The 22298-nt window shown below is 39.7% G+C and overlaps 1 protein-coding gene across 1 annotated transcript in view; it reads right to left on the bottom strand.

Annotated features, from left to right (window-relative positions):
- FAM135B (family with sequence similarity 135 member B) overlaps positions 1–22298 on the bottom strand; it is a 146369-nt gene that overhangs the window by 59460 nt on the left and 64611 nt on the right. The window contains exons 2-8 of the mRNA XM_075211682.1: positions 21735–21830; positions 19831–19910; positions 12815–12954; positions 12430–12500; positions 9375–9548; positions 4511–4637; positions 338–491 (exon numbers count right to left, since the gene is read on the bottom strand). Coding sequence (XP_075067783.1) covers positions 338–491; positions 4511–4637; positions 9375–9548; positions 12430–12500; positions 12815–12954; positions 19831–19910; positions 21735–21811 — 823 coding nt within the window. The 5' untranslated portion in view covers positions 21812–21830. The remainder of the gene's footprint in view (positions 1–337; positions 492–4510; positions 4638–9374; positions 9549–12429; positions 12501–12814; positions 12955–19830; positions 19911–21734; positions 21831–22298) is intronic.

The raw sequence follows: 22298 nt of genomic DNA, 5'->3' as shown, positions 1-22298 counted from the left end.
ACGGTACGGTGCTAATTCATGTTTTTAAAGGAATCCTAAATCAAACAGTTCCAAATAAAGTCTTTTCCATCTACATAGAGAATCACTACCTACGTACAGCATATGGGTACTGGTAGGTTAATTGGCTGCTAACAAATTGACCCTAGTCTGTGTGTCTGTGTGTGTGTGTGTGTGTGTTAGGGAATTTAGATTGTAAGCTCCAATGGGGCAGGGACTGATGTGAGTGAGTTCTCTGTACAGCGCTGCGGAATTAGTGGCGCTATATAAATAAATGGCGATGATGGTGATGATGATGATGGGTACTAGGACGTCACTCCAGATTAACCATCACACTTACCTATGTCTAGTTGGAGTAAATCTGGAATCTGTTTTACAAGAGTGGCGTAGTACGAGGAAAGCCCGCTGTGAGCAGACAGCAGGAGGAGACACAGGTCCTTGTGCCACTTGTGGGCATGTTGCATGCAGGTGTCTGTTAGTGCATAACCATCTCCCTGGAAGGTAAAGAAAGAACATAAGTAGTATTATAGGTAATATTGTGCCATGTCAGGTCCAACTATATGTTGTTGTGTAAAGTAATTACGTTATTTATCTATATAAATGCCCACACGTCACATAGAGAGGGAGGCAGCTGTTTTGTGGGCGGGAACAACGCTCATGAATATGCAGATTATTTCAGTTCTCCAGGGACCAGTTCCCAGTATGTTTCTAGACCAGTTAGATTGTGAACTTGAGCTGCTGGTTCAAGACCTGTGGTCCCAGAGTAGCAGTGGGGTTGTCATTAGACTCCGCTCCCTGGGTTTAGCCACTGTCAATGGCTAATGACATATTGGGTCTACTTTTTACCATATTTTGCTGTATATTGTTTTTTCCTTATCACATGCTAAGAATTTTTGTTTTACTCCTTTATAAGTCTATCCTTTATCATATCACAAATTTGATACATATGTTTTGTCAATATAATGAATCAGTAAACTGACCATCTCACTATGTATATACTTTTTGCAGTAGCGCCCAGTGCACTAATTTAAACCTGCTGTCTGAGATCGTTCTGTGAAAAAACTTCCAAGCTGGTAATCTGCAGCCTGAAACCAGTGACATAGCAGCGTATAAATTAACGAGGAATTAAGCGATTTAGGATGTCACAGACTGGTAATAATCCAGTCTGGGTGAAGGAGAATTGAAGTTACGAATGAGAAAATATTCTTTATTAAAATGCAGTTCAAATTGTAATTTTACTAATTTTTTTGAAGAGATAGAACTTTTTCACTTTACTGCTTTACAATGTTATTACCTAATTGAATTACAATGTTGTTTTCCTCTTTTCATCACCTTATATGCAGCGTGATAAAGGTGCAGGGAGTCTCTGTGAAACATTAAAATACTGTTGTCTGCAGCATTGTTACATCTTTTGTCTGACAAATGCAGTGAAACGGTTACAGAAACGGTATAATATCCCTTCTGTTCACAGTCCAGCAGTAATATGCAGATCTTTAAATAAACCCTCATAAAATGTCTATTACTGTATCTGTCGATGGAACCAGCTCTCCCTTGTACTGCAAGTATGGATTCTGCCCCACATAGGTGACATAAACTATAAATAATGATTTTTATGATGTTAATATCTAGCATCTGTCATGTAAATCAACTGCCTAGTAACAATTTTGCACATATGTCATCTTTTGCCAATTTCAATTGGATGACTGAGCTATAATTTTGATCTCCAATGTTTTTCATCCTATTTTTTGCAATGTATTATGTAGCTGCATAATTGTCAATTTAGTGCTATAAATGATCTCTCTTTATATTTACATTTTTGGTGATATATTATAATTATAATTGTATCTGAGCAATTTTCTCTGATGTTACTAATGTTATTTATAAGTAAGGGGGGTATTTATAAAAGGGTGACGTGTCTTATTGCTGGCATTAGGGTTTATTACCATCTTCTATCAAAGGAGTTACTGCTGGCGAGCTGGCTAATGTATGTGTAGCTCAATGGAAAAACCGAAATTGGGGTTTCAGTACCACTTGTGGGGAAAAAAGAAATAAAAAGAAAGAGAGAGCGAGAGAGAGAGAACGAGAGAGAGAGAGCGAGGGAGGGAGAGAGAAAGAGAGAGAAAGGATGAGAGAGAGCGAGAACAAGAGAGACAGAGAATGAGAGAAAAAGAGAGAGAGAGTGAGAGACAGAGAACGAGAGAAAGAGAACGAGAGAGAGAGAGAACAAGAGAGGGAGAATGAGAGAAAGAGAGAGAGAGAGAGCGAGGGAGAGAGAGAAAGAGAGAGAAAGAACAAGCGAGAGCGAGAGAGAGAGAGAACGAGAGAGAAAGAAAGATAGAGAGAGAGAATAAGAGAGAGAGAGCGAGAGAAAGAGAGACAGAGAATGAGAGAGAGAGAGAATGAGAGAAAGAGAGAGAGAGAGAGCGAGAGACAGAGAACGAGAGAAAGAGAGAAAGAATGAGAGAAAGAAAACGAGAGAGAGAGAACGAGAGAGAGAGAATGAGAGAAAGAGAGAGAGAGAGAGATGGAGAGAGAGCAAGAGAAAGAGAGAGAGAGAAAGAACGAGAGAGATAGAGAGAAAAAGAGATAGCTAGAGAGAGAGAACGAGAGTGAGAGAAAGAGAGAGAGAGAGAACGAGAGAGAGATATATAGAGAGAGAGAACGAGAGAAAGAGAGAGAGAGAGAACGAGAGAGAGAGAGAACGAGAGAGAGAGAGAACGAGAGATGGAGCGAGAAAGGGTGAGAGAGAATGAGAGAGAGAGAACAAGAGGAAGAGAGAGAGAGAGAAAGAAAGAAAATAAGAAAAAAAGGATAAGAGAGAAGAGAGAAAAAGAAAAAGAAAAAATAAAGAAAGAGAAAGAAAGAAAAGAATGAGACAGAGAAGTAAGAGAAAGAAAACAGAAAGAAAGAGAACAAAAAGAGAAAGAGAAAGAAAAAAGAAAGAATGAGAAAGATAGAAAAGAGAAAGAGAAAGATAGAAAAGAAAAGAGAGAAAGAGAAAGAAAGAAAGAAAGAAACAGGAGAAAGAAGGAAAAGAGAAAGAAAAAATAAAGGAAGAAAGAAAAAGTAAGCGATAAGCGGAGAAAGAAAATATTTAAATATTTTTTTTTCTTTACGATAATTCCCATGTGATAGGTAGGATGCATAATATTCTGTGATCGCCATCCTGAGATCCTTATTAAACTGAGACCCGGCATTTTCACCAGAGAGAGTGTTTTTTTTCTGTTTCATAAAAAAAACTAGATTTGTAGCTGCTGATCGTGTAATTTACAATTTGGCGGTATCTATTTCTATAGCAGATAGCAGACCTGTCGTAGTCCATGCAGGGCACAGAGCAATGTGGAAGGCCCCTAGAGAGATGATAGGTGGCACATTTAGGGCAGATAATACCAATACTGTCCACCTCGTTTAACTCTCACACAGACGATACAATTACTGCTGCGCACGGTGTAAATACAGCAACATGTGCAACAATGTTCAAATATTAAGTTCAGCTCTGCCTTCAAATTCATCTCAGGATACATTAATTAGACACAGCATGAAATAGGTCAGAACATGTTATGGTAACTGGTATAAAGTGATGGCACTGTAGATTTAATCTCCGGTGAAGCGGGTAATTGATGTATAATATTGAAGCATGGCTGAATAACTAACAGAACAGGATACATTAACCATTGTGTAAGCTCATTACACACATTGTTATAATGCGATAGCATCTTAAATAATCGCTTTTCACAGCAATGGTCCTCAGGTAGCCACAGTACTTGCTCAGTAGGCCTCCAAGATATATGTATAACGTCACTATCCAACAAAGGATTTATATGGGGGAATGATTACCATAGAATTATAGCTTCGCGTTTATTTTCTAGTGGTAAATGTATCAAACTGTGAGTTTCCTGCAAGTTTGAAAAGTGGAGATGTTGCCTGTAGCAACCAATCAGATTCTAGCTATCGGTTTGTAGAATGTACTAAATAAATGATGACTAGAATCTGATTGGTTGCTATAGGCAACATCTCCACTTTTCACACCCGCCGGAAACTTGCAGCTTGATACAAATACCCACTAATCTTTTACCATCTTTTCCTTATTTAATATCAGTGCCCTTGGCCAAAATATGCCTTGGACATGGCCCTAAATTCTTAGATTGCCCTGTTGTTTACCCATTGCAACCAAGACCATCCCGACCATCACGACTAAGGCTAACCTGGTGCGACACTGGATCATACACACCTACCAATCAGACACTTGCTTTCAACAGTAAACGTGTCCTGGACCAATCAAAATGCATCTCTAATTAATTACGCATCTTTATACTTGTACACCATTAGTTAACCAGCTACATTGTGTCTTTACTTTGAGGCTTTTCAGTTGGATAGAATGAAAGATTAGTTGTCTTTATGGTGTCTCTTCCATAGGTTCTCCCATAAATACAGTTTTGATCATGGAATCCTTAGTTTATCTATTTTTTTCATATAAAAAGCAAACACAAGCAGTATGTCCACCATGTCTCACCTCTGAGGAGGCTGGCTTACAGTAAGTTGCCCCAAACACCAAATTCTCCAGTGAAACGATTGGCTGCTCTGTCCCCAATTCTTGGTTACTTTTTCCTAACCAGGAACCTCTCACCGGATGAGTAAAACTGGGTAACAATAAGAAAATATTTTTTGAAAATCAATGTAAATAGATTTTATGTATTAAAACATTATAGACAACATAGACTACACAACATAGTTTATATTATACTTTTATGACATACTGTATTTTGATTTTTGTTGTTGATGTTTGATTGAGATAACCAGTCATTTTGGTTCCATACAAATTGGTGCACATATGGACAACTTAACATATTCTACTTCTGCTGATTTCTATATGTTGGGACCAGAAGGGGTACGTACATAGGTCCATGTTTAAGGCATCAGGAGGGCACTCTGCCAAGCATGTCAATATGTTTGTTTTTTAAATCTTGCTTTTTTTTTCTTTGCTTTCTTATCGGCAGAACCAGGCAGAGCAAGTGGTTATTAAGATTAGAGGCGGATAATGTGGAGTGGATGGGCAGAATTTAATTGCTAAGATAGAGTTTGTTTCATCAAGTGCCAATCACTTCATCCAAAAATGAAATGAACAATGCTGCTCATTACTGGCCATGGCACATACGGCATGCCAAACTACTACCTGGGTCTCTATGTACTGATAGTAGTTGACCTAACATGCGCATCTTGGAAAGGTTTCACAGGTCAGGTCCCTGTGATCTTGATTTTGTCACAAGGAATAAGTCACGTCTGTTGGTCAGTTGGTCAGTTCATGGTGAGTACTACGGACAGAACATTAGTTAGTAGCTTCTTGCATTTGTAATTGCTGAAAAAAGATTATTGGCCAGTCAAGAACCGGAGGGAACTCCTGCACAGATACATATGTTTTCGTGTCTGTATTTATTTTGTCTATCCTGTATGTTCTTGTTGTATTTTATGTATGTAGGTTTTCCCTACTGTACGGTGCTGCGGAACGCTGTGGCACCTTAAAAATCTACAATAATAATAATAATAATAATAATAATAATACATGAAAGCCTACTCTTTGGTGGCCAGTCATTGAGCTCAGTTTCTCCAGTGTGTTCACCCTGGACCATAGGTGACATGCAGATCGGGGCCAGAGCAGATTCAGGGCATAGCTATCCCGGTCTACAGTCACCAACCAGGAGAAAGGTAAGTTCCTCAGAAGTTTTCTTGAGTGGTGCGGACTTGGTGGACACACAACAGGGTCCTTGGTGAGCTGGAAATATATGGCCTGATACCAGTGTTGGAGCGAAAGGTCAGAGACTGTGATAAGGTTTTAGAGATATACTAGAGGCTGTAACATATGAAATTTTCAGGGAGGAGTGTTGGAAAGAGAATGAGGATCGGTGGTAGTCAGTTTAACGCTACTGACTACCCTGACATGGAATACGACGACATGAGGATTCCGAAGAAGTACTACCCCGACCTGAAAAGAAAATGACTTACCATGATCCAGTTAACTTTATATGAAGACCTGGGGGTAAACCAATAAGATTCTAGCTATCATTTATTCAGTACATTCTATAAAATGACAGCTAGAATCTGATTGGTTGCTATGGGCAACATCTCCACATTTCAAACCCACTGGAAAACTCTCAGCTTGATACATTTACCCCCTGATGTCTCGCCGACTGTGCAAAATGACTTACATTAGATCAATGGCAGCTGGGTCCGTCCATCGCCACTTTAAGAGTCGTGTTTTCACATGATGTCATTTTACACAGTCGGCAAGACATTGGGTCGTCACATGAAGTCATCCGAATCATGGTAAGTTGTTTTTTTTTTCAGGTAAGGGTAGTACTTCTTTGGAATCCTCATGTCATCGTAGGCCATGTTGGGGTAGTCAGCATCGTTAATAGGTACTAAACCCATGAGAATGGCTATATCAGGATTCTTTATACCCTGCATTCTTTATAGAAGGTCAATTGAAATACCCACATTTTATGTCAGAAAAAGTTTTACAATATTATAATATTTCACATACCTAAAGTCAATGTCTAGCATAACATAATAGAAAATGAAAGATAGGAGGAGGAGTTGTTGCCAATGATTAATCTCCCACTAAAGGTAGATTTTTCTCACCGTCAATAGACGTAAGAGTTTGTTAATAATTGGCAGCTATAAAATAAAGTTTGCTATGGTCTCTATCAGCAAATCCAAGGGACTGAATCTATACCGCTGAGCTCTGGCACAATGCTGCATTTTGCAGGCATAGTGGTAATCTTCAATTATTTGTTTCAAATGCAATACATTAGCCCCTGTCACATACACACAGTGGAGGCAGCCATTATTGTTAATACTCATGAAAATCCAGACTAGAAGCTCATTAAAGCTGACCGGTCCTGCCGCTCGTTGTAAACACAGGGCAACGGGCAAGGCTACCTTTAGAAGATAGGCAACCAAAGCACATGCCTTGTGCGGCATTATATAGTGGGAAGTAAAGACTTGATTTTTTTCATTTCAAATTCAGGGATTTTGGGGGTTTTTTTTTAATTGGCCTTCGTCAATCGATCCCAACATTTCCCAGTCCTTAGTCGAATTGGACAGGATCCGGCTGTTTGGCCCCTGAGGTTGCATGGCTGTGTCACTGTCGGCATGGGCCTGTCAGGAAGATATCTGCACACCTAAGCTGAGGGCGGTCATGTACCAACATGCCCGATAATGACCCAATCAGTGTCAATCACATTATAATTGGGAATCTGAATCGTTCTCAGGCCAACTGCCAGCATAATGTACAAGATACACTGGTTCCTTGCGAATTGATAGGCTGCGTTTTCATTCATGAGCCCATAAAACGGCTGGAGCCACTGTGCGCAGTCGACAGGCAGACATTAAACTTAGGTGGGCAAAGATTTGCCTTTAGAAAAAAAATGTACTCCAGCATACATTGTAGGTCATTGCTCTACTCTAGTCTTGAGTTTATTGTCAGAACTGTAACAAGAAATCCACAGCAGTGACTTATTAAATTATATTTACATTTGCTGTATAAAATAAACATATAAAGCAGATATATAATATAATCAATATACGAAATGTAGCTGTTAACCGTGCACACAAATCTGCAGCCAATGACCTTATCCTGTGGGATTTCACCAAATTATCCCAAGATTATATATGTTTTAAACAATGGATATTATAAGCTGTGATATATTTTGATGCCATAACATTCGCTGAATAGGTCAATAAATATCCTGCAAATAATCAGAAGAATAACTGCGATTGTGAACTGTTTCGTTAGGAGCAAGATGCTTATAAGACTGAGATTCAGAATAATTTGGAACTTTTGGACGTTATATGTGCTATATGAATAAGATTTGATATACTTTGGACAGATATATATGTGTAAAAGGTTAGCGCCGATATTAAACTTATCCATTTTTTCTACCAGATATTTAATATATTATGATATATAGTTTATTGTGCAATGGATTTCCACCTTTGTGTATTTTCGTGTACACGATCTCCTGCAGCAATTATTAAAACAATTGCTTTTTCTTTGCTAACATGCTTTTTAGACGTATTTATGTCACCATACAGTGCAATTCATTTACAGAAGTGTCAAAGTGATGGATTTAAATGCACCGCGCGCCGTTTGTGCGAGTGCACTACTTTTTATGTGAAGTGCATGGATCTGCATGTCAAGACGGCAGAGTCTGCTGGAGGTGGTATCTACTGATCGTTGCAGATGGGTGGATTTTATCAACTAGTTTGTAGTCAACATTCAAAAAAAAAAAAAGACTTAGGGCTAGATTTACTAAGCTGCGGGTTTGAAAAAGTGGGGATGTTGCCTATAGCAACCAATCAGATTCTAGCTTTCATTTATTTAGTACCTTCTACAAAATGACAGCTAGAATCTGATTGGTTGCTATAGGCAACATCCCCACTTTTTCAAACCCGCAGCTTAGTAAATCTAGCCCTTAGTTTGGATAGATGAACATTTAGAAAGACTTGATTTCTATGCATCCTTGGAAGTGGGGGAGATTAGGACTTATAGTGGTGGAAATCAGTCCATGCTGTCAATTTTGTTCTACGTGTACTTTTGTCCCCTCCCTCCCATTATTAAATTAAATTAAGGCATAAATTAGACTCATCGTACCAGTGTATTAGGGGAAAAAAATGTAAACATTGAGAATAACGAAGGGAGCACTGAAGTGTTAGTAGGACTTTGAGGTCAGGATTTTAATTTTTTCATCCTGAGCATTTCCACCAGGTTCCACAATTCACAAAAGTACAGATAGAGCACATTTAACTGACCGCTTGTCACACAGCGTGGGATTTGTACAGGTTACGCTTCACTCACCCATGCTAGATATACAATGAAGTGGGTGAGATTATTGTAGTGTGAATGCGGCACATTCACTGCTCTTTGGAAGTCAACGGATTTTGACATTTTTACCAACAAAACGTGTCCCATCTGTAGGCAAAGAGTGATTTTAGGGGGGAAGTTTCCAAACCAAAATATGGATGAGCGCCTCTGTTAAAGTGTTGTGGGGCCAAATTTTTCACTTCATAAAATGACCCCATGTATTTAGTAAAATTAGCAGAAGAACATGTATAGGTCAATAAATTAAGCTCATCTGATAATGGATTGTAAATTGAAGCTACATCATTTTATTTAGCTTTTCCTTTTTCTCAATATTCGTTAATGCCGCAGGGGATAGAATGATCACTGATGCAGAAGGAGGTCAGACAAAGAGAATATTGAACTGTAACTTATTTGCAATGCAGACGGCTTTGTAGAACAACTAATTGCTTTCTCGTTTGTGCTACAATCCTAAGCAAACAACAGAGAGGCAGGCAGATGTTGTGTCTGTACGTCTTACCTTGTAAGTGGCTGATGTAAGGCTATCAGTGAAGCATGCACGGTTACAGAGATCACCGACAAGTGGAAATAGTCGAACATGACAGGAACATGATGGTGCAAACCTCTTCTTGGGTGAAAATGAAGACCCAAAGTGCGGCTGCTTATCAAGGGGACTGCTGAAATGTCTTTGAGTCTGAAAGAAATGTTTACACGTGTTAGCACGCACTGATGTTGTTGTTTCCTAGTTACAGTGATTCTTGCATTCTATCGGCGGGACTTGACATACACATTATCCGGTGCTAGAAGAAACAACGCTTCCTTGGTTTGATGGCCGCTTAACATTTAGTATCAGTCTACTGTCTAATAGAGTCTAATTCTAGGACCTTCAATGCCGGTTTTAAAACTTCTCATAAGAAATGGAAAAAATGCATAGTGTACCAAGCCAGGGCCACCTATAAGGGGGTGGATACACACATGTTGGGGGGCCAGTCATGTTGGGAAAACTATGACAGAGCCACGTGGCTATTACTATAACTGTCATCTTTTGGGACCCGAAAGAATTCAAACACACTGCCAACATTCATTCACGCTGCTCCCGAAGGCTCGAAGCCCCATGTGTCACAATCGCATTGTCATGGTGACAGTCATGTTATGTATGGACTGTGAGGCTGCCAGCGTGCCTTGCATCATTGTTATTTCTCAAGTGAGATGATGACTGTACCACCACATTACCTATATATAATTCTACTACTTCAAATAGTTCCTATAAATTTTGTTTTTACAGCAGAGTAAACAGCACTATCTACAGTCTGCAGCTTATCGTCCCACCTCCAGTAAATGGGAATACCAAGTATAAAGCTAACCATGCACCCGTAAAACAGGTGTAGTTGTTTACTATAAAAGTTCTCTCTCTGCTCACAGTCATTTTATAGTGATATGGAGGAAAAATAGCGGGGAGCACATATTTAATCTACAATCAGAGTCTGTTGGACACAGATTATAGACAGAGTACAGACCGCAGAGTGCAGACCACAGAGTACAGACCACAGAGTACAGACCACAGAGTGCAGACCACAGAGTACAGACCACAGAGTGCAGACCACAGAGTACAGACCACAGAGTACAGACCACAGAGTACAGACCACAGAGTGCAGACCACAGGGTACAGACCACAGAACCTTTGCATGATGCATAAAACAAGGGTTGCACCAAACAAGGCTTATCATAGTATATGATAGACCTAGAACAGTTTAAAAAGTTGGTGCCACATTGAATTGAAACTCAAAGCACCACAGGTAAGAGGAAGAGGGCAAAATGTGCCTACCTAAAAGACAAAGTTAACATATCTGCTTTAGATTTAAATTGCATGGCTCCTCAACATTCTCTTCATATCACTGAAATCATTATAAATGCACCCTGGAAAATAACAATTATATTATGGGGTATAACATACACAGATGGAGCCAAAGTTATCCCAAATAAAGTCATCTACTTTAAGGAGCTGTCCAATTTAGGATGACATCCTTACAAGCTGTGCTGTTTCTCGGTGTAGCAGTTAGGTGGGAGTTCCTCCACTGGGGCCCCCAAGAGTTGCCTTATAATTAATGCTGGTTCCTACTCTTTACCAAGTAATGTATGGCTCAATGCTGAGAGGATTAGAGAGTCTGGGCAATTCAAACAGCTAAAGACAGAAGTTGTGGAAGTAAATGAGGTATCTGATTGGGTTGAGCCAGTCAAGTGCTACATTCACTCTTAAAATATTTTTCCTTAAGTGAAGAGCATGCTTAACGCGCAACTTAGCAAATGGGAAGCTAACTAACTTCTGGATGTCCTGGAAAATCACATAACAAAATAATAAAAAATTGTGAGGACTAATTTGACTAACTCTAAGGGGGAAATTCAATTAGCCACAAAGGTAGTTGTGAATGATTCATTTGTGAAATCTAAATTTCTTCACATGATTCAATTCATATATTGTTCATGCTGTTGGGCATTCACAGGCATAGAGCGTCATATTCACAACCAAATTTGTTTTATTTTAAGAAGGCTGTGTAGGCGAACACTCCCAAATAAATTATTAAAATCTGTGAAGTTATTGAGCGCACATTGGTGATAAATTTCTCTCGATACTGTGGCACCTCTGTAGGTGATGAAACGTTTTACATATGATCAACAGCGAAGAGCTTACGTAAAGCGTGTGGAAAACTATCATTAGCTTTATATAAAGATGTACAATAACAATAAAACAGAGAAATTATTATCATTTGGTAAAACGGTATGTCTTTTAATCTTTCAGGCTCTATCAATCATCATAATAGTTATTACGGTGGAAAGAGTAATTTTTTCTAATCATTGTGCAAAATTACTTTTCACCTTGATTTACCATTGTTTTATCACCCTGACGGCTGAGCGTGTGGAGCCTGGGGCTAGCATGAAACTGGAAACTCAGATTAAATTTGGATACTATTGCTGACGTAACAATAAAATACTTCTTTTTAAAGCATACTTACTTACTTTCCCAAGGGACAAGTGTGTGTTTGTGTGTGTGTGTGTGTGGGGGGGGGGGGGGGCAGGGTCATTGTCATCACACAGCGTTGGGTCATGATGACACGATTTGCATCAAATTGCGTTATCGAGACCCGACTCACAGGAAAGTGGAGCAGAGCCAAGGTCAAGGTCAGGGAGGATGGCCTACTCTGTTGGGAAGACTCCATGAAATTCACCAGTCTACCGGTCATTCACAGGAGAGTAAGTAGGTAAGATTTAAAGAGGGTCTGATAACCTAAAAACAGGTAATTATTGGTACCTGAGCACCAGGGGCTGGCTGGGCTAGAGGGCAGGGGGGGCATTTGCCCCTGGGCTGGTCCCATAATGGATTACCTTGGGCTGGGTCACTGGGCCACCTACATTTTTTTTCCCTTTAAAATAGGCTACTTAGTCCAGTCTTGCCCCCCAGGCTAAAATCTGCCAGCCCTGCCCTGCCGAGCACACAGTAGAAAAGTAATTTGCCCAATGCCAACCGGAATGGACATTGATATTTGCCACCGGGCCAGCCTATAAGTGACAATACTTACTGTAGTTCACTGTCTGTAAAGTGCAGATCTAACTTCAGCTGGAAGTCTACTTCACTCAGAGCATCTTCTACCTAAAACAAATAACAGAAGAGCTCATAGATTTAAGATTTTCTAATGTATAGTGACAGAAAGCTCTAAAATTCACATTAATTTTTTTTTTTCTATTTACCGAGTTTTTGGAATAATTAGTGCAAATTAAATAAAAAATGATTTACAATATAATTTATGAACATGTAGCATCTTTAAATACGTAATATATAAAAATGGAAGTGAGCCAGAATACTTGCAATGGTTTTTAATATTGACCGGTGACATAGATTTGGGTGCGGACGGCATTTTGACTGTAAGAAACCTTAAAGATAATAAAGTTCCACCAAATACGAACCCTTTCTCCATCCAGAAATAGGTGCACCTTGTACAGCATAACATCATTGATATCAATGTCTTCATTTCTGTACAGTATCTGGAATATGCGACTGTACACAATGTTATCATACACACATGGCGAATATTCTCCAGCGTCATCTGTAAGGCAAAAGGGGGTTAACATTATTTTAATGTGTTTTTCCTTCTGCATACAACACTAATGTATTGGTTTCTATACAATTTACTCTGAGACTTTTACTAAATACGATTATTTTTCTATACTTTTCACTAAGGTCATTATATAACCCAAACAGAGTTATTCGTCTTCATAGACCTTGGATAGCGCACAGAAGAAGTTTCCCTAAGTATCCGCTGCACAGAGCAGTATCATATGCACGGTGGAGGCAAACATTTTATGGGCTGAACCAATGAGAATGCTGCTAGTTGACTAGGAACTCGTGACATCACTGAGGAAGTAGTAGATAAATGATATGCAGCTCTTGTTCCTCCTCAGAATCCCAGTTATCCTGGGTCTGTGATGTTTGGACCTGAATCTGGTTTGGATCCTCTTTGTACAGTCCTATCTAAACCTCTGGAATCAAAACAAAATAATGCCATTGAAATACACATTTCTAATCCCTGAACCAGAAAACAGCTGGTGATGTTACTCACTAGAAGTGCTCGAATAATTTGAAATGGTTCAAAATTCTTTTGAATGTATTGGGTTTGAGGGCCTCAAGCTTGTTTATGGTAGAATTGCTTGTTTGCTCTAAGTTGGCTGCCACGTCTGGGTTTCAAAGTTCAGACATAAAAATAAACTATAAAGTGTTGTCTGAGCTTAAATTGCTATATTTTATTGTTTAGTTATTACCATATATAATAACTATTAAGCTTAAACAAGCCTGAAATCGGTCCAGCTGCCTTGAAAACAAAGAATTTATTACAATTTTTTTAACTTTTAAAACCAGTTCAGTGAACTGATTTGAGGACCATTTTGACACATTTTTGAACATTTGTATGCATGTGACTAAGAGACTTCACCTAAATATAACCTTTATAAGGTCCTCAACTCCTACCAAGTTTGCACGAACAAAGTTGGAATTTAGTTTCTCTCGAGTGTTTTTTTTTGCCTGTTCATCGCCTTCAGCTTCATCGCTCATAATTGTACATTCTCCATCCCATTAACCTTGGCTTCGCTCCTCACTGCCATCCTCTCTGTACTAAGTGGTTTGGCCGGTCGTGATGTGTCTCTGGTAGCTACTCCAGCCAAGTGGTTCTCTCCTTGGAGATACTAGCACTGTGACAAGTGGCTTGACCAATCCCCTGACTCTGGCGCATTTTACCATTGACTTTTTGAAAAGCATACCTAGTCACACCATTGGTTGTGCGTTTATAGCAAAGCCACATGTAATTATATATATTATTTAATAATTATGTATGATGGATAAATTGTTTTGTGAAAAATATATTCATAGATAAAAGAATTTTAAACAAATACATCATATCAATAAGATGTAATTTTTTAATATTTGAAATATATTTTGTTTGTCTGGTTTGTGAATTCTGTCTGTTTATTACTATTGCTCATTCTCCTTTGACCACTATGACTTCTCACAATATTTTAACCAGCTAAATAAAAAATGTTTCAAGTTAGAATTATTATATTTACATATAAATGTGTTTTAGTATGTATAGAAGCTAGATTATGGTGCTCATTTAGAATTGGACGCACACCTGTTGTTGTTTTTTGCGCAAGATACACATTTTATTATTAAGCATGAGCACCAAAAATTATGTCCATATCGGCGAAATCACGCGAGTGGACAGGTCACTACCACCCACATGATCAGCACACTCATCACCTGGAATAACCTGTGCTTGTCTGAAAATCTCAATGATATGATTGGCTACAGGTTGTTGAATTCATGCTCACTTCAAATCTAGTTAAGCATGGACATGCAGAAGATGAAGAATGAATACAACAGGTGTTCTGATCCTAGTCTAAAGAACCTGAAATCAGAAGTCCACCATGCTTATTGCCCGAATGTTAGTCTAGAGGGAAGCACATAAAAACTCGAAAGGGAAAGTCCTTCTGCACTCAAGTACTGATCATCACTGAAAGATGGGGTATACCCACATCACCCCTAAAATAAATATATTATATAGGGTCTCCCCTTATGCTTCCACTAGATGCCAAGAAGTTCCCTGCATCATTGAGGTAACGAGGGAAGAGGATGATGAAGACGTATGATGTGCCAACTTTCCACCTCTCCTAAACTACCAATTAAGTCAAGATAATCTCTATTCCTAATAACTGATTGATAAAGTATCTCTACAGTAGTCTTGAAGGATCATGTCACGGTCCGGAGACTAGATAGGAGCCCATTGGCAGGGAGGAAGGCTGGCTAACAGGAGATGAGATGGAAACAAGCCGGGTTCGGTACACAGAGAGGCGTAGAGGTCCAAAAGGTTGAAGCAGAAGCGAAGTGGAGGGCAAGCTGCGGTCGGTACACGTGTAGTAGATGCTGCTAGACAGGAACAGCAACAGGAGCAGAAGCTAGATCACACCTACAGAGCACAATATTCAAGCACTGGAGACAGGAACTGGCCAGGCTTTTATAGGAAGTCAAGGGGTGGAGCTAAGGCATGCTGGAGAATCAAGAGATCATTGGAACTGATCTAGAACCCTGAATAAAGGCAAGGAACTGTCCAGCAGCCAGAATAGCTCAGTCAGCAGAGCAGCAGTCCACAGAGGCAGAAGCCCTGTGTTCGAACCTGACAGATCATTCCTATAGTCCTTCTGGTAATGAAGACCACTTGTGGCGGGCAATATACTTTGTCCTAGGACATCAATCTTATTCTTCTTGTCCAGGAGCAACATTTTTAAAATATACTAGGTATGGAGGCCTCACCCAGGCAAGTCTTGCTAGACTATCCTGTCATTGCCAGGACAGAATTCACTTGTCTACAGTAAGCGACAAATAAAGAATTAAAAACAAACACAAAAATACATCATCTGAGGCTTTCCTTAAAATGTAATATTAAACTTTGGTTGTTCTCCATCTGCAAGCTACACACATTTATACTATGTGCTGTTGTAGAGAATATTATATTTACAGAATTTTGTATTTCCTTTTTGCATGGATACTTATGCACCAAGTTCACAGATTGGCATATTCACTCACATAGCTTTCTCCAAATTGATGTCACACATGCAGAATGACTTGAATGTTTAATGAACCAGCTCTCCGGTACTTAATTAAAAGAATATACATATGACTCTAGGGTATCTCTGACTCGATGCAGTTTAGAAGTTAACTAATTCTTACAAGATGTCTCAGAGTTCAGTTTGCCTAATCTTTAATAATTGACTTAAGGCTTAGAATCTCTTTACAGTTATCAAGGTCTGGACAGCGATTTTATCCACCATAAAATTCAAGATCACTTAGATATTTCTCCAACTCAGGACTGGAAATATATTTTATAATAATTTGATTAACTGAATTGCAGCAGAGTGGAGAAGGTTGACCATAAACTGCAGGATAAACTGTAAATATCATACAGCTTTAGTCATTACAGAGTGCCTGCTAATGCCCTTCTATATATAGGTATAGATACCTATATTTGTACAGCACACTGCATAGAAGCACACGGTGGTTCACCTGCTTAGCGATTATTCTAGAATGTGAGCTCTCCTGAGCAGGAACTTCTCTCCTTGTGTTTTTACTTAATTATACAGGTTTTAATGTAACCATGTTAATGTTTTATTTGTATTTATTTCATTTTGTCACTTTTGTACTTATGTTATATTGTTGTATGCTCTAATCCATATGTACGGAGCTGCAGAACACTTGTGGCCCATTATAAATAAAAGATAATAATACTTGAAAGAGCTGGTTAAATGATCTTATTTGCTGGAGTGATTTGAGGTTGGTTGGGTTCCATTCTATATTGAATAGTCTGTGTTTCGAATTGTTGGTTGCCAGGAGACAGAAAGCAGGTGTGCTCTTATTGAAAGGCTGTGTTTCCAAATGAACATTGCTCTCACACCTGGGGAAGCATCAAGCAATGCTGGCCTGTGAGAACCTGTGGAATCCTTCATGAGTACAGCTTACACTGAAAGCTTTGTTTTCTTTGGTCCTGGGTGTTTGACCCTCGCCCATGTTATAGGGGGACTCTGCTAATATTAATTCAGACCATGAACAGCATTAGGCTGTTGGATCTATGCTTTGCTTTGTGAAGACCTGGGAAATAAAACTTATGTTCACTTTTACCAATTCGAGTGGCCTGTGGCTCATCTCCTGTCTGACTTTCACAGGAAATGATGATCCTGATCTTTCAAGGGTACGGCGAGATGTGAGCTGATCACATCTCATCCTGGGATGACCTCTGTGAGCTGATCACATCTCATCCTGGGATGACCTCTGATGTGAGCTGATCACTTCTCATCCTGGGATGACCTCTGTGAGCTGATCACATCTTATCCTGGGATGACCTCTGTGAGCTGATCACATCTTACCCTGGGATGACCTCTGATGTGAGCTGATCACATCTTACCCTGGGATGACCTCTGATGTGAGCTGGTCACATCTTACCCTGGGATGACCTCTGATGTGAGCTGGTCACATCTTACCCTGGGATGACCTCTTCAGCTAAAAATACCCAACTAGTGCCAAGTCCCCGTCTGCAATGAGATGCATATCATAATTCTAATGAGGGTTTCCTGCTCCTCTAAAATGTCAAAACATGGGAAGCCCAGTCTTGTCAGCCACAATAGAGTCCATCATGAAAATGCTAGATGTTAAGTGACGAGTTACAGAGTGCTGTTACCAGCCTGCCGAGATTTAGCAAAATAAGTAGCAAATACATTTTCAGCTATTGAATGTCATACTGCCCAACACAGAGTCAATTTTCAGTTCATTTAATTTCAGAGGCAGCAAATCAAGAGAAGCATTTTTTTTGTATTTGTTGAGCTGATTGCTCAAGTGAAGCATAAACTGATTAAACCTCACGCTTGCACGTAGATAATAATCCATCAGTTCCTGGCTCCTCTCCAGATGCTCCATAAATGTATTGCAGTTATGGAAAGTGTGGCCTTTATTTAACTACTGATATATTGAAAGGACATTAGGAACACTTATTACAAGAGTAACATTTGGACATTTTTGCACCTTTAACAGCTGCAGTTTCCATAACTAGGTAAATTTTCAATCGTCATCTCTTAGTGATCCCTTTACCTCTCTACTTTGGTTTTGTGGTTTGGGTGTGTGTTTGTTAACAGCTTAGGGGAACTTTTCTCTTCCACTAGAAAACCCTGTATATTGAAAGCATTGCAACAGCACCATTCACCAGATGGCAGGGAATTCAAAGTCTCTTGGTGAGAAGATGTTTGAAGAGGGTATTTGTATTTTGTGGTGTGTGGTGAATGGCCCTCTGGTGGAGAAAAAGCTTTCTCCCTAGCAACTAGACTTGTGACTGCAGCACTGATGTAGAGGAAGGAGGAGCAATAGAAAGAGAAGACCTAGCTTGGGTTAATTAATTTATTTGCATATGGGTTGTCAGGAACGGTGGGCACAGATGAGCATCACAGCCAAGTGTTGCTCCCCCACGCTGACCACTCTGCTGTTAGGGGAGCTCCAAGCGGTTGTGTAGGTAGTTGGAACGAGCGATCTTGTTTATTGGAAAGGCTGGGTCCCTGAGGTGTTTTAGGTGCCTTCTAAGGATATTCATGCCAAAAGACCTTTCATAGGCAGTTTTCAGTGAAGACCCATATAAGTGGTTAACTGACCCCTCCTCAAGGGGGTGTAGTGTTAGGAGTGTTGGATGCAGGCACATGCCACCGCAATGTGTTGCTCTTTCCTGCTGGCCGCTCGGTTACTAGAGACATTTCCGAGAGGGTAATTTGAATCAGCAATCGTGTTGTGATCACTTTGCGCATGATTCTGGCTCTAGAGGCTCGGCTCCTATGTGACTCTTTGACAGACCCATGTAAGCTTCTTTGCCCGCAGTAAGTTCAGTGTACTTTGTAGTATCATTTTATTGTACTCAATTCCTGGATTTTGGACATTGGTGCTGTTTATTTGTCATGAGTTTGCTTTGACCCTTACCATTGTTTTGCTAGCTAACCACTGTCTGACTCCTGGATGGACCAAAACAACTCTATTGTTACCACTTAACAAGACCTATGCCTAGATGTTTGGTTCTTTTTTAGCCTTCCCTGAGAAGGTACCTAGACTATTTATACAGTGTGCATATATACTTCCCAACACCTCGGCCAGTTTCATTGTAGTTATTGCCCTGTGTCTATCATATTTACTGCGCCAACATCTACCAATAATAATTCTATACTACTGCGCGCACAAGACCTGGGGTCAATCAAGTACCCTGTTCAGCTCTAAGGGAAAGGTATCTGCTAAAGATGAAAACCAAGACATGGTTCTGCAGATACATTCAAGGTGGCCAGACTTTGATATCATAAAGGTAGAGATAAGTGAAAGTTTCGCCAATATCGTGTTTTGTGGCAGAAGAGGCTGTTTTACGGAGGTGCAAGGTTCAGGTGATACACTTCTGCTTTTGTGTCACCATTATTAAAATGCACTTCTGTGCTGTAGTTGTGAGGTTTAATTCATTAATTCTACTGTGTGGTGTAGCAGGATGGAGAACACTTGAAGCCAAATTCCAAGAAGTGAAATATGCAAAATTTTGGTTATATTTAGAAAAAAGCAATAGCTCATGAAACAGTTTTGAAAATTTAGCTCACCTCTATGTGCAGGTTCTTCCACACAAGCAGACTATTATTACATCAAAACCAAACAAGTGGATACATATGTACTCATGTGTCAAACAAATAGGTCATATTACTTTGAACACAGCCCATCGCAACCAATCAGCGAATATGTTTAATCAATTTGGTGCAAGTTAAACTAATGAAGTACAATTCTGAATATAGTGTGTGTGTCGCTTCCATCGTGTTATAAAAAAACAAACATCAAAGTCAACATTCAATTACTTGCACATTTGGTATCTTCTCATTACCTTTTTGCCCAACGAGTGAGACCGTCAACTTGTGAGGTGTCCTGGATGATATCTTTAAGGTAGCTCTTATGTGATAATACCTGGGGAGAGAGTAAAGGAAAGATATGATATTACTCACTAGAAACATACAGTAATATATAAACTAAGTCACTTTTAATAACACAACACAGTTCTTAAACGTTTTTCCACCTTCCCAGCATAAAGCTTTAGTTTACAGTCTTTCATTTTTCATCTGGAGGGTTAAAGTCTATACAGCAGTTAGCCTTGATATTGAGACACACTACTGATGATGAGACCCAAGTCCTTTGGGAATAAAGTGCTTTGCTTACCCTTGATACCACCTGGCTGGACTGCCATGCATGGCCTCATTAATCAATGGATAATGAACTAATCTTTAAACAATACACCTACTATAAAATAATGTAAGGTCAGGTAGTCCACTATGAAGGCAAGTTGAAACAGGCGGCATTTATTTCAATGTCCCACTGATGCAACGGAAGACTTCAAACCAACCTGTTTAGCTTTGACCTGTACAAGGTGCAGACCTACATGAGTTAAGCCTGTAGCAAACCATCCCCACAGGACGGAGTGTCAAGCCACTGTGTGACAAACTAAATACCACAGTGGTTATAAAGCCTGGTATGGCAACCAAGGGTTTAATCTTTACCTTCCACCACATCACACTAACTTTGTCATTTTCGCCGATCTGAGATTATTTTTTCACAATTCTAGAACACAAACTCCTGTTTTAGGATAGGGGACCATGCCACAGAAAATGCAATGTCTTCTGCCTATTATATTGGCATGGTGGTGATTGTGAACAGAGGGACTAGTGAGGGGGGGGGATAGAGGTGAAGAGACAGATAGGCATAAGGAAATAGGTGGAGAGGGTGAGGAAATGGCCTAGTGGTTAGCACTTTTGCCTCTCAGCATTGGGTCATGAGTTCGAATCCCGACCATGGTCTTATCTGTGTAGAGTTTGTATGTTCTCCTCGTGTTTGTGTGGGTTTCCTCCCCCACTCCAAAAACATACTAGTAGGTATATTAGCTGCTATTAAATTGACCCTAGTCTGTGTGTGTGTTATAGAATTTAGACTGTAAGCTCCATTGGGGCAGGGACTGATGTGAGTGAGTTCTCTGTACAGCGCTGCGGAATTAGTGGCGCTCTATAAATAAATGATGATGAAATGGGGGAGGCAGACATAAGGAGCATACTGTACCACATATGGAATAAATCATTGTATATGTTACTTTTTAAACAATTTTAGAAATCTCTATTAGATCTGTTGCCTCAACAATTGATTTCAATACAATTTCAAGGCAGATTTTGATTGGAATGGTACTGGGTAACCTAGATGTCTCTTCACCTCAGGGTGCCCCCTTCAAGTACTAATTCTTACCCCCCAAACAGTTCTTACGTTTGGTTGAGCGGGAGGAGCAACAGGCAGAGGTGGGGTGAGAACGCCACTTGTACCAAATGCGTCTCCTAACAGTCAGTAACAGGCTGGGAGTGTGGGCCTGTCTGTGTTGTGACACAAAGGAGAAGCACATGGTAAGTAGCACGCAGGGTACGCTCAAGTTAATTTAAGCAATTAAACGCAACCTGTCTTTTCCATTGTCAGTCAACAGAGTGTGTTTAATTTAAATCCCCAAGGCAGCAAGCGCTTTTGGTAATCACCTTATGGTAACACTGGCCCTGAATGGGACACAGGGTCTAAAATAAATTAATAATCTTTTATAAATAGGTAAAAAAAAATCCTAATACACTTTCCGTCTGTTTTTATGCCTGGACTCATAATAATATTACACTTATATTCTAGTGTAAGACACAGCATAACAGGTAGCACCATGCTCTGATAAATGATAAACTAAGAATACCACCCCCAAGTCACCCAGATACTTACCCTCTCTGGAAAAGGTCCACGTTGTAGAATTTATGAAGTTCCACTAAGAACTCTACGGTCCCTTGTACTTCAGACATGGTATTTTCAGGTCATCACCTGAACACAGGAACAAAAAAAATACAGCGACAATATGACATATTGATTTTTTTTGATGCAATATAAAACAGTTTATTTTTTTCATTCTTATTATTAGTGGTTCTTATTACTATTGTTAGGTGTAAAGTGGAAAATATCATGACATATGTTATTTTCAAACTCAAATAGATCTTTATCCTAATATGGGTTTTATTAAAACTTTTGATGATTTAAAGACAAGATTATTCCTTTAATCTCTTTAGCAATTTTTAACTCTTAGCAAAAATAATTTACAAGTATGCGCTGTGGCTTTGCACTTTAAGATGTGACCTTGTAACGTAAACACTGTTTTGTGATGTGACACAGTGGTGGATTCGGGGGGGGGGCGATCGGGGCAGACACTTGCTGCCGACGGCTGCACAGTATGTGCAGGTCCGTCCAGCCGTGACAGGCAGGGACAGTGTGCTGCCCGGCTGCTCCGACTGTGTT

The sequence above is a fragment of the Mixophyes fleayi genome, chromosome 5, assembly GCF_038048845.1.
Source record: "Mixophyes fleayi isolate aMixFle1 chromosome 5, aMixFle1.hap1, whole genome shotgun sequence".
Lineage (NCBI taxonomy): Eukaryota > Metazoa > Chordata > Amphibia > Anura > Limnodynastidae > Mixophyes > Mixophyes fleayi.
Note: the sequence above shows the minus strand (reverse complement) of the source record. Positions and strands in the feature narration are given on the sequence as shown.